The sequence below is a fragment of the Galleria mellonella genome, unplaced genomic scaffold, assembly GCF_026898425.1.
Source record: "Galleria mellonella isolate WM207_F2 unplaced genomic scaffold, CSIRO_AGI_GalMel_v1 utg33, whole genome shotgun sequence".
Taxonomy (NCBI): Eukaryota; Metazoa; Arthropoda; class Insecta; order Lepidoptera; family Pyralidae; genus Galleria; species Galleria mellonella.
Window position 1 is genome coordinate 2,412,121 of NW_026442079.1, and position 18,305 is coordinate 2,430,425.

The 18,305-nt window shown below is 30.5% G+C and overlaps 1 protein-coding gene across 1 annotated transcript; it reads left to right on the top strand.

The window, feature by feature from the left end:
* The first annotated feature begins 1,846 nt into the window (after positions 1-1,846).
* On the top strand, positions 1,847-16,471 carry LOC113517380 (golgin subfamily A member 3-like). Its single transcript, XM_052896718.1, has 10 exons — positions 1,847-2,079; positions 3,578-3,691; positions 6,597-6,692; positions 7,117-7,263; positions 11,277-11,408; positions 13,326-13,436; positions 14,417-14,569; positions 14,944-15,083; positions 15,300-15,549; positions 16,294-16,471. Exons 1-10 carry the CDS (start codon positions 2,005-2,007, stop codon positions 16,462-16,464), a joined length of 1,389 nt encoding a protein of 462 aa, XP_052752678.1. The 5' UTR covers positions 1,847-2,004; the 3' UTR covers positions 16,465-16,471.
* The last annotated feature ends 1,834 nt before the right edge of the window (positions 16,472-18,305 follow it).

Consider the following 18,305-nt stretch of genomic DNA (forward strand, 5'->3'; position numbering starts at 1 on the left):
TGAAGACTTCGTATCCACTTTGTGCAAGGCGATCACTGTAATCCTATTTTCTTTAACACCCCATTCCATATTGTAATTTGATAATGAACACGAAAAAATATGTGAAATGGCGAGAAATCGAAAGAATATATATGATTAAATTATGATAGGTGGTGTATGCTGACGTCTTTAACAGATGATAGGTGTGGAAAATTAAATAAATTTGCTTGTTTTCGTGACTTTATTTAATAATATATTATAATTTACAATTTTAGACAAAAAAGAAACCATTACTTCAATCTGTTACAACTAACAAGATACTCCGTTGATACATGTAAAATTATTTAAAAAAGTAAATATGCTGACACTTTCTTGTAATACCTCCGGTATTTCTATTCATCGCCGCATGTCGTATGTGGCAATATGTGCTAAATAAATACTAAGCTACTTTATAGATATTTTTACCGTTTTATAACATAGATTCATAGAAAAATATTATTCCAGTAATAGTGTATCAACTGTGGCATGCCTTAGCCTAAAATTTTCAAGACAATTCATTTTTTGCATAGATTTTTTTTTTTCATTTAATGTGACTTTGGTTTGCATAGATTTCAAGAATATGTTTTCTTTTTATTTAAAATAACACAGGTTTGTGTCAATTGTTTCTCTTACTTTACTGGCCTGGAAATAGTTTGTTTCCTAGCCAAAATTGTGTAGGTACTTAGATACAGAAACATTATCTTTTAGTTTTTTGTCCATTACAAAAATATTGAATATAGATAATATACATAAAATATATTATAACATCATTTATATTATTTTTCACGATTGTGGTATACTCAAAATAAGTTAAATAGTCTTTGACAAACAACATCTTTTGAGATTAAGTAACAAAATGTAAACTAATTCATAACAGACATTTTAGTTCCTAAACCTCTCTGAGGAGGCAGCACTAACGGTCGTGCGATAAGTATCGTGCAATTAAGCGTGCAAATTATAGATAAATAAAATTTAGATAGAATTAGAGTCGTTATTACTGACTACGCCGTGTATTATGATTATATCTGGTTTACGTTACTTGATTTCCATTTTCCAAAAATTTGAAAAAAATTTTAGAATAAGGGCATATACAAGACAAAATACATCTACTAATGTAAGCAATAAAAACAATATTTTATAGATATATCACATTAAGATTGAAGCCTCGCTTGTACTACTGGTTTATATTAGGTTTATGTTGAAAATCTTAGGTGATGACGAATTAATGAATCCGTCGTGATGAATTCAGCATTAATTTACCATGATTGTTTTCAGAATTAGGGGGATGGAAGTCAAAATTATATTGTGTTCCTAACAAACAATCAATCTTAATTTCTTTTCAGAGAATTTTTCTTAATTTATTTTTTAAATGCTTTTTTACATTTAGTCCATTTTGCTAGTCCTCGTAATTAATAACTCTCTCTTCTAAGGTGCTGAGTTGCAATTAGAATTGAAATATAGACCATGAACTGTGCCATGTATTATACCAAATTTAAGTAGCAGGTATATAGGCACTGGGCGATAGTAGTTGCAAAAACGTATAAGCTATCTACCTGATAAATAATACATCAATCATACAATAATCAATCAATCATCACATACAATCTACTGTTTTAATTTAGTAATAAGTACTTACAGAATATTAATATCACTTCTAAGGTAAATTTGAATAAATTTCTTTCACTCTATTGTTTTTAAGCAGAGTTTATGAAAAGTAAGTCCGAATTTCAAATCAACTAATTTTGATATTGGCAAAAAAGATAGCTATTAAATTATATAATAACTATCTACATATAATAGTGACAATGTCAAGTGTTTCAATGGAACTGTAAATCTGTAAACATTTTATTATTTTTCGTATTTAAATTTTTCTTATTTCTTAATAATAATATTATTGTTAGACGGACTTTTAAACAAATCATTGTATTTCATAATAAGTTATAATTTTCTAAATTTATATTAAGTGATAAAATATATAAATTTTTGATGCCTCAATCTGATTTTTGGCCATTCATAAGATCTAAGGCCGAAGAAAATGTTAACGCGGAGTCATCGTTATTAGTATGTAGAGCTATAACTAATTAGTGATTTGAGGTCAATAATAAGTAGATAAGTATAAGATTTACCAGAGGGAGACTTAGAAAATTTATCTGCTTGGTTATTTCTGACCACTCATGTAAAGAGCTGTAATTGCACTGTTCTGATTCCGTTTAAAGGTTGGGTTACCTAATATAGTGAAATTATAAGGTATAGAGCCATAACATTGCTCTCAGTAATAATGTTTTCAGTAATATTAAGATATAAAAGATAGACATGATGATGTATTCTGTGATGTCCATGATGCTGTCCATGTACTCGTATATAGGCGACGATTACCATTTGGGAGATGGATCATTCGTTTGCTGTTTAGATATAAAAATTGAATAAATATCCCACTAGCCGCTTGATTTTTAAACGTTGTATTATAAGAAAAGACTCCACAAATATCTAAAGATATAACCTAAAATACCCATGGAACTCAAGTCAGAAAGATATAACTGACGAAAAATCAACACCGGAACACATTTACGCAAAGCAATCTACATGGCTCCTATAATATATCTGTTACCTATTTGTTTATTTTATGAACTTTTCCACCAACTTCAAAGAAGGAGATGATTCTTAATTCGGTTGTATTTTTTTGTTCCGTATTTCATAACACCTATCTATCTATCCATTTAAGAGATGCGCTCATAACATAACACCATCATATATAAAACGATATGGTAAAATATTTATTGTATTTTTTTTTTATTTAAAAAGATCTTTCAGATTCTATAGAAATTTCGTCAATATCAACTCAGTACTTTTTTTTTATGCAACTTAAAGTAGCAAATAAGTTGACGACCCACCTCATAGATAATGGTAACCATCGCCTATAGACATGAACAGCCATGGAGATAACAGAGTAAACTGGGTCGCCCATAATACCTTTCATGCGTTACTTTTCTTGAGGTTTAAGGACTTATACTTCTATATTCTGTAGTTTGTTTTTTTTTTTAATTAAAATAACTCGTTTTGGCACGAACAATGTCGGTTTATGTGGAATAAAATCTTAAGTTATGATAATTAAACATGCTAAGATTATCGTTTTTTCATATATTTGCTTATTTTTTATTGTGACAAATATTATAAGTAATATATATTTTGGTAAAGTATAATATCATATTTTGGTAAAAATTGGTGAATTTTATGGTACACATTCGCCGTATGCTCCCGGCATAGAATAGGCTACCCCTTTCTTTCCCTTAGAGGTCGTGAGAGTCGACTAAGGGAGAGCGAGGGATAAGCAGTACCGTCCCTCTTAAAACATGTCTAAAACCCTAACTGAGGTTACTAACCTGCCTGCCAAGCGTGGCAACTACTGGCAAAACTCCTTTTATGGGGAAGGCTTATGTTCAGCAGCGGACAGTTAAAGGCTGAAATAATAATAATAATTCGTCAATAACTTTATTACTCGTATTATATGAATTTATTACCTAGTATTATATGTGACTGATTATTGAATTTTATATTAAAGCAAAAGCAACTTGGAGATATGGAAGGTGAGGTCAAAGAAATTCAAATGGAATTGGCAGCTATAAAACGGGACAGAACAGATTTACTTAATAAAAAACAGGTCAAAGGATTGGCGGTAAGTACATAATTATATTTAGGTCGGTGTATTGGTGATTAGTACTTTATTTAGTTAGGACCTTTATATTTATTTTCTAAAACATATTTATACGTATAAATATTTTTTTAGTTACCCTAAATATCGGTTCTTATAATGTTTTTTTTTTTACTTTTGCTATTTCATGTATGGGATTTTTTACTAAAGGAATAGAAGGAAAACTTGAAATAAATAATTATACTAAACCATAAGTATTATGGCATTAATATTCTACAAATGAATTATATTGCTGTTTGCATTTACAGAAAGACCCAAATACCGACCTATAGGTCGGTATTATTATTAAAAACTACGTTCATTTATATATCGCAACGGATTTATAGCTAACGAACAAGATACATATGTATTTTTTTGTGTAATAATTATATTGACTTGGTAATTTCACAGTACCATTTCTAATTATAAAAGAATAATACAAAATCTACTATCACTAAATCAATCTGTACTGTGTACTTGAGTATAAAGTATTTTATTAGTAGAATATTTATTATTTTTATTTAATTAGCTTTTATCAATCCACTGCTGAACATAGGCCTTCCCTATAAAGGAAGTTTTGCTAATAGTGGTCATGCTTGGGTTGGCAACCACAGTTAGCCTTTGGTAATATTTAAGAGACACGCTGCTGCTCGTCCCCCGAACTATTTAGTTCCATTAGTTGCCTACTACTATGTCGACGGGAAAGAAATGGGTGGCCCATTCTATCCCGAGACCACACAGCGTATTCGTTGAATATATTGCCATGAAATTTCAGTCATTATTTATTTTTATTTATTTTTTTACACATATACTAAACAAACTTTTCACTAAATATTATTTTTCATTAGATGTACTCTATATCATAAGAAAAAAATATAAATTGTTGTAAATCGTCGAATGTATAAAGTGATTATTAGAAAGGAAAAAAAATATTCAGAGAGAATTGTGTATTTTTATTATAACAATGAAGGATAAGACAAAAGTATTATTGAGCAGTAATTTTAAAATTATGTCAAACTCTACGAACATATATAAAAATATTTCCAGACATTACTAACAAAATTATACCTACATGGTAATATGATAAGACTAGTTGGTAGTCTCAAAATAGCATAAAAATTAAGATTATGCAATCATATAATAACATCATTATTATATAAATTACTATAAAAAAAAAACAAGATGAATGTAATAGTAATAATATTTGGAACAAAAACATTGGTTACAATATTATTGAAAAACGATGATATCCGCAGAAGTATAAAACTAAAAGTAAAAAAAGAGTGTTTGTGCAAAGGACCTAACTCAGCATTATAATTATTATAGAAATAAAGATGTCTAATATTGGTGTGGTCACGACAAATGTTGATAGATAATTACTTAGATAATAACTTGTAACAAAGATTTTGAATAAGTGCCTCCATAGACGCTAAAATAAATGACTTGGTGTTACTGAAATTTCACAATTTTTTGTAGTAGTATAACTCTATTGTGGGATTTGGTATTATTTACATTTTATGTTTTTGATAGCATTTCAGTTTATCGGATGAATGTGTGCTAATAACTGTATACTAGGTCGGTAGTCTTTTAACTCTGTAAAATCTGTTCCAATATATGCCGAATTTTTTATGTATATGCGCCCTTTGATGTATAATTATGTGTAACGACAAATTATAATGTACCAATTTATGCATGAGATCCGATGTAGCTGTGTCGCTACTCCATTAATATTCGCGCCCTTGACATCTTGTTTAAGTGTTGTAGTACATTGAAGACTAGTAAATAATACGTAACTAATGTATGTTAAACTGAATGTTTAGATTTTTTATCGTCTCTATTTTTCTTTTTCGACCTACTTTAAGGCCAATTTTAGCAAGTTTTTTTTTAATTAATGCAGGAAATTTTAATAATGGAGTGGTAACCCCGCCTGTTCTTACAGTATACACTAGCTAGGTACCAGTGAGAGATAAAAGGTGATGATGAAAAGGCAGGTCCGTTAGACCATCGTGCTGAATGCACCTGAAATTCTGTTCGATGGTTACCGGGGGGACCACGTGAAGGTCGATCTGACAGAGTATATTGCTAGGAATGGGACTGATAGTCGCATTATTATCATCATTATTACCATTACAGGTAGAACAGTTCAATTGTAAATCATAATATAGTCAGTGCCCAATAGCCTTTAACGGAGGGTAAAAAGATTGTTATTAATGGCGTTAAAAGATTCATTGCTAAAATAAATTTTATCAGGTCGACCTCCACGTAGTTCTCCCTGAAAATCATCGAGGTTTATTCTTTTAAATTCATTGTTTCATTCCGCTGCCATTAATATATGTGCGACTGCCAACACTCGAAGATTGATTACTATTATTACCAGAAGATCTACAACCTTTTCGCAGTTTGGGTGCCGAATGGTTAAATTGTTTAGCTTCGAGCAACGATCTATTAATTTGTCTGAAGATACCTCATTTAGAGATGAAACATATGTTGCAAAACATGCGTGGATAAAATGGCAGTCGGAAATTGATGGCTCAATGAAAGGTTGTAAAATTTCTGGCAATAATATTAGTAGTCAATCTTCAAGAGTTGGCAGTCGCATCTATACTAATGGTAGCGGAATTAAACAAATGAATTCTAATCAAATAAGCAGTGATTATGGAATTCCACGAAATAACACCTAGTTTAATAACTTTTTTCAATACGTTACTATGGATTAATTGATCTGCCTTTATCCTCACCCATCATTTCTTTTCTGGTGCCCACCATCATATGTCGATAGCACAGGCATAGTTACTATTCCGTCTATTACTATTTCATTATTACATTTACAAAAAAGTAGCTAGTTTTAATAAGGTAACTCTATTTGAATTTACTGTTTATTTCTTTGTAGGGTTTTCAAGATATTACGGGTGAAATTGGAAATATCAACGAAAATAAACTTATTGCAGATAATTGCGATGATTACCCGAGTTTCCCTGATCACGAGGTAGGTACTTATATATCACATGAATTTGATGATGGATTAATTATTGGCAATTATGTTTTCTAAATTAACTACTTTATTCATAAAAACTAAATAGAACGTTTTGGAATGAACTTATTTTAATTATTAGAATGTTTTGTCTCCGTCTTTCATATTAATATTAGTTATAATAATAATAAAATTAATAAGTAATTAATGCATAATAAAAAAGCAAAATATGTTAATAAGTAAAATAGGTTTGAAAAGTTTGATGTTTTTATATAATATACCGATAATTTGTCGTTTACTTATAATTGGGGTTATTGTTTAAACAATAATGATTTTTAAAAATCAGATTAGTTTAAATTTGATAATTAAAACTAACTTACTATAATACTTGTCAATGTTAATAATATATACATTAATTTATTCCATTATTAATATCTAGGTTTCGAAACTTCGAGAGGAGCTTGTTAGGATTAAGAACGTCGCTGATCAAGAAAGATTCCTCAGAGAAAAATATGAAACGAGGCTAAAAGATTTAGAACTGAAATTGAATACCATACGCTGTCCCGATATTAAAGCGGATACTAAAGCAAGTATAAAACAATATAGATACTAAAACAATCTTGTAACAAATTTTATAATTATTAAATTCTTAAAAGATAAAGATTCAAGTATGTAGATAGAGTATGAGAACGCAAGAAAAACAAATATTTTTTTCTTATTGCCTGCACTTATACCTAATATTAAGTTTTATTAATACTTTAATACCAATAATATGACAACACCAAAACAACCTTCTTTTACAGAATAATTCTGAAATAAATCATCATCATCATCATATCAACCGTTATCTGTCTACTATTAAATATAGACCTTAAATTATATTATATATAATTATAGACTGTCATAAGGTAAGCTTTTGAGTTACCTGCATCCACCGACTCCATCTTGTGTGAGGTCGTCCTACACTACGTCTGCCTGTACGGGGTTGTCGATTAGTCGGTTGTAGATTTTTCAAGCTATGTGGCTAGCCCGTTTACACTTCAATTGCCCATTGCTTAACTTTCAGGCAATATCGGTCACTTTGGTTCTTTTGTAAATATTCTCATTTCGTATTTGGTCACGCAAAGAAACTACGAGCATAGCTGGCTGAGTAATATGCAGCTTTTGCGCGGTTGTTCGTATAACAACTGTGTAGGACCATTTCTCGCTTCCGTACGCCATCACTGTCAGATTGAAGTATTTTGAATGAGAAATTATTGCGTAGATTTCCGAAAATTGCCTGGTCGAGTTGAATTCGTTGGTTAACCTCTCGGTTGAAGTTTTTTTAATGGGTGATAATGGAATGGTAATTTTACCTGCGCTATCCGTATACGCTACCGGGACAGTGAGGGAGGGCGGTAGGTGACAATGAAAGCAGATCAGTTAGCCTATAGTGAAGAATTCCACTAGAATCAACCACGATGGTTTACAGGGGAAACCGCGTGGAGATCGATCTGATAGGGCGTATTACTAGTAACAGTCCAGTTAGACCTCATTACTAACAATTCCTTCCCCCCCCCCCCCCCTTCGGTTGAAGTTAGACTTATCTAGTCAGATAAGTTTTCCCAAGGTATACATACTCGTCGATAACTTTGAGAGTAGTGCTTTCAGTATGACTAAGTATAGCGGACTAAGTATAGGTGTGACATAGACGTTAGACTTCATAAAATTATTGGAGATAATGTAGAGCCTAAAAGTAGCCCAAAGAGGCAAAGCACGAGGAGGTTATCGCCCTCAAGAATGAACAAGGCTCTGCCTTTGTCACCGACTTGACACTAGTGGAGATTAGAACTCAGCTAAACCAAATCCAGACTCAAGTTAACAACAACACCGAGATGGCTAGGCAAGCTATCATTTATAAGGAAAAGGAGCCCACTAAACAGCCACCTCTGGAGGTATCGAATCCAGACAAACATAAACATTCATACCAAACGCAAAAAAGGGAAATCAAATTCCTCATAGTTATACAGATATTATTGCTAGGCCCAACTTTACAGTTTTCTTGAAGTCACCTAACCCCTAGCAAAACTAGCGAGGATGTCATAAAACAAGTTAAACAGAGTGTGAACGTTATTGAGCTTGGAATTTGTGTTAACTAAATAACCAAAATAAAGAACCAAAAGGTTATTATGAGTTGCAAATTCCAGGAAGAGCGAAAAGTGCCGTGTTTCGAAGCGAGCGGAAAGTGTGATTTCAATTTTTTTAAAAAACTGGTAATTACTATACCATATCGTTTTTAAATTTTAAAATGTACAAATAAATTCCTTTCATATGCTCTCGACCGAATCAAATCTCATAGTTGGCAAACGCCAGACATATTGGCAATATATATTTTTCGGTATTCTATATAATGTTCCGTAGTGTATGTATATGGTCAACGGTGCTAAAGACCTTTCAGAAGCCAACTTGTTTGGGTGGCTAGAAATCGTGAAATTCGCTCGTAAGATGTTCAGTCAGGACTTTCGAAAACAGACTGTAGACTCGGTTTAGAAGGGATATCGATCTATAGTTCTTTAATAAGATATCGTCATCCTTTTTAAATAATAGGATCACCGCACTCTGCTCCATGTCTCGGGCGTAACATCGTTATTGATGACAAAATTAAATAGCCTCTGAAGGGCTATAAGTATTGGTTTTCCACCCGCTCTCAAAGCTCTGTTGTAATTCCGTCCACCCCCGGTACTTGGCCATTTTAGCTGTTTGAGAGTCGTTTCAATCTTCTGCAAACTGACGTCCGGTATATCATCGGTATTATGTCCAGTGACTGTAGCTCTTTAGTTATTATCTGTATTGGTTTGTAATGTTAACCACTATGTACATAGCCACCCATAAAACTTCTTAATCTCACTCAAAATCTCAGATGTAACGGATATTATATCCCCAGTATCAGTCTTTAACTTTGTCAGTTGGCGTCACCCAATAGCTAAATCCCTAGCGTGTAATTGTAAATGAGCCTTGATTCCGTCTGTTTAATGCATACAGTATTAAACTGGCGTATTATATGTCATATGATGCCTATATTCCGACGTAGCCGATAAAGACTGGGACCACAATTCACGCCATTTTTTCATGAGATCTATAGTGCGATCAGAGAGTTTTTGGGTTCTTTTTGAGCGTTAAGGCTTGCATAATTCATTTCCCACTGCTTGGGCAGTTTCTATCTTATCATGGATATCGTTCATTGTTTAACAGTTCATCAGACACTGAAGTAGATATTTTCAGAAAAAAAAATTACGCAATATGACTCAACAATCTTGGGAAAATCGGTTTAAATCTATTTAGAAGATAAGAACTTCAATATTTGAAATCGATTAAAAATGAACTAAGTTGTACATAGACATGTACTATATAATTAAATCAAATTGTTACTTTTTTTATGCAACTTAGAATGGCAAACAAGCTGACGGCCCACCTGATGGAAAGTGGTAACCTATAGGCATGAACAGTACCAATAAGTATTTATTGAAACAATTAATATTATTACTGTATGTACACTTAGTTCTTCATTACCTAACAGATATCATTACTTAAAGTGGAAAATAACTTAGTGTAAACATAGGCATATCGTGTGGTAACTATTAATTGACAATGGAAAAATGAAGATACCAATTAGTATCTAATTTACATAATCAGTATTACTAATTATTGATGTAATAATGTTGTAGTTCCCCTATTTCAGATACCCGCACACTTTCGATTGTTAAGATACATTATAGTAGAAATTAAAATTCAATAGAAACTCATTTAGAGATTTTTATATCTAAAATTGCACTATTTATCTCTTATAGATCAACCTTTTTAGATCCAATAGAAATTTGATTGTAATAATTGCACATAAAATAATAATAAAAAAAAACAATATCTAAATTTCTTAAATGCTGTTATATACTAGTAACGCATTCAACAAGATTTGCACCGGAATTGGATAACTATTATTTAATTAAAAAATTGGTATAGCTATATAAAGCTACGCAACGACGGAGTATAGGGATTTTGCAAAAAAGGATTCTGAACTGCTAATTGTGGACTTTACTATTTGCTTAAACGAATGACAAAAAACTATTCGGATAGCAGTATCTACGTGCATTTTTTGTTATCATCATTAACACCCGTTATATTACTGTCACTCATCAACTCTTTTCTTAGAAGATGAGCATTTTAGCCTATAGTTATTCGTTGGCTAGTCTAGCAAGCGTGAAAATAAAAATTCTAAATACAGTCGATAGTCTTTTATTTTAAATTTTCCTTTTTTTGATTGCAAGAAATTCTATGTTGCAAAATTCTACATTTCCTACTCATTTTTTCCTAATTATATAATTTAAATAAAATTAATAATATTTTATAATATAATAATATAATTATTATATTTTTATTGTCTTAATCACTCTGTCTCTTTTAACTTTATTTGACAAAGAGGTGAAATTTCTATGCAATGTGTTCGAATTATATATTTTTTAGCCTGAGCGTCGAAAGTATATTCTTAAAAATACATTGTAATAATCAATAGTCTATCATGTGCTGTCGTCTTCATTAAATAATTATAGCTTGTTCTAACAATAGGAGGTACAGAGATTTTCTGAAGGGGAGGTTACTGCTATGAAAATGCAAATTAGAGATTTGAAGGAAGAAATGGAGGAAATGAAAATAACTCTTGTTGAAAAAAATGAACAATTACAAGAATATCGCGTGAAGGTTGGTATTTTAATTTGCATCATTAATATCTACTAAGATAGGTACTACTTTTGATAAACTGTTTCTAATTAATGGAAGAATCATGGTCTGAACACTGTATATAAATTTTAAATTCAGACTATAACTATGATAGAAAATAGAGCAAATAAATTATTTCGAGTGACAGTGGTAGGCGCGTATTCGGCCACTTTGAAATTAAGATTTTTATTGAAATATGGACGTATTATTACATTCGCTACAACGCTAATAGACGATAATTCGCAGAACTACTTCAGTAAGTCATCGTCATCGTTATCATATCAGCCGTTAAGTGTGAATTGTTGAACATAGGCCTCCCTATAAAGGGTGTAGGCGGGTTGACAACTACAGTTAGGCTTTGGTAATGTCTTATGAGGCACGCTGCTACACATTTAATAACCCCATATAAGTTAATTATTAATGGTTATTCTTAATTAGTAATCCGGTTCAGTTTTGCACAGGTAGATAGAATTTTCAAAAATATATATTTTTATATTACACGCTGATAACTATACTACATGCGAAAGATTTTTTTAAATTGCTTATTGAGTTTATCGATTACAAATAAACAAACAAATAATTAAATCTTTTTTTTTATAATATTAGTATAGATAAAGTATCTATACTAAAATAGTTTCCTTGTATTTTGGAAAACCTAAAATAAATAACAAACAAAAATAAATTTCATCACGTTTAGTCTTGAATGTGTAAACAACGCGAAAGTTTAAAATTAATAATTAATCATAAAAGAAAACGAAAAGTACCTTGAAAAAATTTTATAGGTATAACGTGATTAATACGTATCCTGTGGTTAGTTTAGGCATATTTACATAATGTTATAGATTCTCAAAACTCAATTTACTTCTCTTAAAACTTTTAAGTATCGTAGAGCGAACTATATAAAGCGCTAATAGATATTTAGTAAGTCTACTTTACACAGTTTTACGAGGTTTAGTCCTATTTGACCGCATAGAAATATATTAAGTTACATAATAATAAAAGCTAAGTGCGGTACGTTATTTATCTGGTTGCGACCTTAAGAACTCTTACTTTACTCCGAGTAACTATTACGCGGATATACTCGTAAAGTAATAAAATTGGATTTCTTAGTTCTCTTCGCTTTGTATTTGATGTGAAAAGATAAGAATGCGAATGCAATGGTAGCAAATTTACAGCTAGCTTTTCTAATAAAAAAGTAATAGTAGGTCCTATGAGTACCATATTATTATATTAAATTATATTATACAGTATGTTAATTAACGTAACTTATTCCATAAAACTGGTATACATGATAGGAACTTAGTTATAATTTATTAATAGGTCTCAAAACTCTTGGAAAAAAAATTATACTATCAAAAACTAAAAAAGTAAAATTCTTATAAAAAGAACAACTTGTATTTGTACCAACGGAAATACACAGTACAAAGTATGTACATACCTATTATTATGTAATGCCGTTGGTACAGATACAGTTGCTCTTTTTTCGTGACTTAATTTTTTTTTATAATATTTATTCTGTAGTTTTTTGTAATATAAACATTATTTTTAGGAATAGAATTTTTTTGAGATTTTATTAATGAATACTTAAACTGGTTTTAAAAAATGTGTTATGTAAATTAACATCCTGTATATTAATATAAAATTATATAATTGACAGAAAAGTAGCACTGATAAATCAGCAAAACTATTTGTAGAGAATAAATAGGTAGAATAATAAGGTACCTATACAATATTAATTCCCGTCATGTGTGAAAATTTTCAATCATTTAATAATATTCGTAATTATTGAAATATGGTGTTCATATTTTTATAATATTTCTGTTTCTATCCATTCTCATACAAAGAAAATTAGAAGAGAACAGATTCATTATTTACCTTAATCGTAATTTAATTTTTCAGTATCTCCAAGCCCAACAACAAGTGGAAGAGCTAAAAAGGCAACTCGATGTTATAGAGTTTGATAATAAACATGTTTCAGATCAAATACAAATAGAAATACAGAAAATGAAGGTATGATTTAAAGTATAAATTTTACAATACCAAAGTATTAATTCATTATAATTTTTAAATACTAGTAGACACAGCAAACATTCCTTTGCCCTTCCTATCGTCATCTACTAGGTTAAATTGGTTTTTTATCAGAATAAAAACTTGAGAGATATTCAAGTAGGAGTAAATAATTCAGATTTACATAATTTGAAATTGTGTTACACAAAGAAAACTAACTTCAATTGTGGCATAATCAGTAGTTTTGATTCAAAAATTAAATTAATAAATCGATTTTGATAAAAAGAATGTTCTAAATCGGTTTACAACTGACCGAATTATAAGGTAACAAACGTAAAAATACCACTGATTTAAAAAATCTTCTTTTTTTTAAGTCGATTTATAATTTAATAAAAATTGGTTGAGTTGTTTCGGACATTGGCGTGAACGAACATTTGGAGTTCCATAGATGCACAAAATACACACTTCGAAACAGCATCAGCTGAATATATATCGACAGATCAATTCAGCCATCCATTGCACTGATAATATGATTTCTTTTACCATAATAGTATGGTGGCGAAAAAACCTATGGCCCGTCTAATGGTAAACCGGATTACCATAGCCTATGGGCGGTAAGGATAACATCAAGGATATCTTGCGTACGTTATCCATCATTTGATGGTGGTTAGACACTAGTAAAAATTATATTGTGTAATATAGGAATATTATATGAATATATTTTGTTAATCCTATGGAAATTTACACTACTCATATCTTGAAATTTTATTTAAATATTATACTAAGTATATTAAATATTTGTAATAAATAATTTAGTTTTGTTTTAAAAGATTCGTGGACAACTACTAACTTTTATATAAAGCTGTCAAATATGGTCTTGGAATATTAAGTTTTAGGAAATATCAAGTTTTTGTATTCTTATTACCCCTTAGTAGATACAGACAATATTCTTTAAAAGCTATAGATATATTCATTTTCTGCAGATGCAGTTTCAAGAGAAACTACAAGAGCTGGCACCTCTACCAGATCTGCTCAAGGGAGCTCAAATACAACTTCAAGAAGCTAAACAATTACAGCGGTTAGCTGAAGACAGTTCGCACCAACTTTCCAATGAGCTGTATAGAGTTAAAGAAAAGGTACACACAATTTTAGTGCAAAAATCCTTTCGATTTTAAATGGAGCATCGTTTCAAATTAATTTGGAATGCAGTGGAATGTTATTAAGCAGATGATGGTTCACATATTAATTTAGAATCCTACTAATATTATAAATGTGAAATTTTGTGAAGACATTTGGATATTTCAATGTTTAGACATTTGGACGTTTGTTACTCAATCACGTTTAAATGGCTGAACATCTCAAATACAAAGAGTCAACCTTAAATTATAATATGTTTTGAAGAATACTTGGAGTAAGTGAAAAAAATTAATTGACGAACTTATTATCATGTATCATTTTTACTTCTCAGTCAGAATAATAAGATCTAGTCTTAAATATATCTTGTTTTCAGCTTGTAATAGCTGTAAATAACTTTAATCAAGAAAAAACAGAGAAAATTAAGTTGTGCGAGGAGAATAAACTGTTCAGAATGTCAACAGATGAAAAACAAAAAGAAATTGATGAATTAGATAAAAAGTTGGATGATTACAAGTAAGATTTAAAAAGTTATCGAGTTACATATTATAATATATTCTTTCTTTTAGTTATTTAGGAAACTGAGAAACTGAACGAAGTTGAGAATCATATGACTAGAAATGGTTATTTCTGGTTTTTATATATATCTTATAAAAATATTTATTTAGAGGTGTTTTGATTTATTATAAGGCTATGTATTATATTAACAAATATTGCATGACTTTATTTTAGGTGTCAAGTATTGAGACTCGAAGAGAAATTATTGCAGCAAGAAAGTAGATTTAAAGAAAAAACAACTGAATGTACCCAATTATTAAGAGACTTAGATGAAATAAGACAGGAGAATAATCGATCTCTAGTCCGTAATAAAGAAAGAGCCGATTCTATGAGACGGTATTTGCAAACTCAAATATCGGAACTTGAGAGGCAGTTGATCCAAAATCGAGCACAATCTAGAGCTTGTCAGAAGGAAAGAGACGAGGTATATTATATTACCTAAAACAGTAAATTTATGGATATTACTAGCTTTTTGTTCACTATTTCGTAGACGTGGCTTTAGAAGTAGAAAAACCAATGAAATACACCACTTGTAGATGGCGTATTCATTTTAAACTACTACCAGATATTGAGTTAGTTCTTTAGGGATACAAATGTGGAAAATACTAGTTTTTTTGTAATGCCGGAACAAACCACAGACAGACAGACAATATTTTTACTTATATCGCTCTTATTAAGATCCTTGAAATCAATTTTTCTTAAAATCTTTCATGTACAGACGTCGTTTAGTTACACAATAATTCTTTTCATATTGCATAGCTGTTTTGGTTTGAAGAGTAGGATAAACAGTAAAATTACAGAGTAAAATTACAAAGCAATAATAACGTGTTTCTTAGGAACGGCAACATCTGAGGGGTATTATGGGCATCATCGGCCATAGTCATAGTCACCATAGTCCTGGCATAGAATGGACTACCTCATTCTTTCCCGTTGGTGTCGTAAAAGACGTTTAAGGGAAATTGACGGTCAAGGGATGGATAGCGATGCCATCTTTATAACATACGTCACCAAAGCTTAACTGCAGTTGCTAACCCGTCTGTCAAGTGGGACAACTACTGGGAAACCTCTTTAATAGGGGGAGGCCTATGTTCAGCAGTCTACTGCTATTAGCTGATATGATAATGATCCGTATTGTTTTATTATTGTCCTCATTTTATTTATATTTAAGATACGGCAACGCATGCAAATCCAAGTCAACAATTTGCAAGAGAACTTTGAATTAGTTGAAATTCGACTTCGCGCCCTCCAAAACCAAGTAGTTTCATTGAAGAACAGTTACACGGTCATTTTGTCTGACGAAGACGATAATGAACTAAGCAAGATTTCTGCTGCCACATAATTTTATATGTCTGCTTTATCTATTATTATTAATAAATACATTTGTATTTTTATTTTCATTAATTTATATATCAATATAAATAAAAATTTATGGGTAAATATGCTAAATCAATTCAGCTATTTATTTTGCAAACATTATTTAAAGTTCAATAAGGGATTTATGAGGTGAAAAACTGGGAAAACAAATTAAGAACAATTTGTTTTCCTAGTTTTTCAATTGAAATATTTCAATCTCCAAAACTTCTCAACCGATTATAATACAATTTTTTTAATTATCTATTGTTTACTCCATATTGAGAAAAAGGGTAGTTATGGTTTTGGTAAATGATAGTAGAAAAACAACAACATTTGCCGCGTCGTAAATGTCGTCGCATAAGAAATGTGTAATGTATTTGTTTTAATAAAATATCATATTATAATTTAGTAAATTAGTCGTTTTCCGCTGCCTTACTCGCGTAAATTAATATAAAGTGTTCCATAGAGCATACTTTGTTTTGCCATAGATTTGTAAAGATAGATTTTCTAAAGAACAAAGTACCTAAGTACTTCTGGATAGTAGAGCCATCCTATGTAGGTGTTCGTGTATTCCGATATTACGTGTACGTGCACGGAATACGTAATGAGTGCAAGGTGGTAATGTTCATTCTGTAATCAGTTCTATGTGACCTGCGCCGCACAATATGCCCTTGCTCGACTTGAGGCCGCGCCTCTCCATTGCCTTGTTTAATGTCAACGTACAACAATCTTTTTATTAAGCATTTTTTACCTTTTCGTTTCGAGGTGTACCTGCTCCGGGACCTGTTCTCATATTATTTAATGGTCTTTTTAATATATCTCTTTATTTCTCTATACACAAACACATTTTACCTTATATCCAGAGGTCTCTAATTATTGGATTTTATTGTAAAGGAAATAATATTATTATATATTATATTATTATTATACTATAATCATCGACATTGAATAACTATTTTCAATGTCTTTAGATAAAATTGTGCTGACTTTGAAAGGTAATTAATATTGTATTTTTCGCAATCCGATTATTCGCGGAGCAATATATCCCTCGAGACCTTAGAAAATCTTATTACAGGTAAGCGAGGTCCGGACTCGTGTCCCCTTTTACTGATTGGTTCCTATAATTCTTTTTATTTCTGTAATATTATTAAAGATGGATATTTATTAAGTACGAGTTTCGGAAATATTATTTTTAGATTTTTTAAAATATTGTGCACAAAGTTTCGTGTATATTTTTTAAGTACAATTTGTTTTGTAGTACATACAAAATTATTGCTTTCATAATAAGTTTTAGGAAAGTTTCTTATCGAATTTTAATTATATTATATCATACTGTTTCGATTTACAAATGTTGTAAGCGTGAGAGTGAGGGTATTTACAGTTGAGGTTATTTAGTTATTCAGATTTCTTATCCGTTTAAAAACATTCAAGTTACTTACAGTAACCTCATTTCAAAAATAAGTACACAGATTTTTTTATATTAAATAAAGTCTTGCTAGATATTACTATTTAATGGTAATACTAAATATACTAAAGATAGTTATACCAAATTCTTCCACTACAATATGAAATATGTGAAGGTTTAATTCAAAATGCTTGAATTAACTGTCTTTTTATTAAATCTTTCAAATCACTTAAATTCAGTTTAATACGAATATCTAAACTTAATTGTAATTGAAACCTTATTTATTTTTATACCCGGAAATAGACTCCAATCGAATCTTCTTAATTAGATGAAAATTTGATATGATTTTACTTCATTAAATCCAAAGGGTCTATTTCTTTTATCTCCAAAACGTCGTAAGATACAAGTAGTAAAACAATGTA

Excerpts from the sequence above, each read along its gene's own strand:
- LOC113517380 (XM_052896718.1), top strand. The coding sequence starts at position 2,005 with ATGCCTCAATCTGATTTTTGGCCATTCATAAGATCTAAGGCCGAAGAA. Across the intron at positions 2,080-3,577 it reads ACGCGGAGTCATCGTTATTA|CAAAAGCAACTTGGAGATAT; the intron begins GTATGTAGAGCT and ends TTTATATTAAAG. Across the intron at positions 3,692-6,596 it reads AACAGGTCAAAGGATTGGCG|GGTTTTCAAGATATTACGGG; the intron begins GTAAGTACATAA and ends ATTTCTTTGTAG.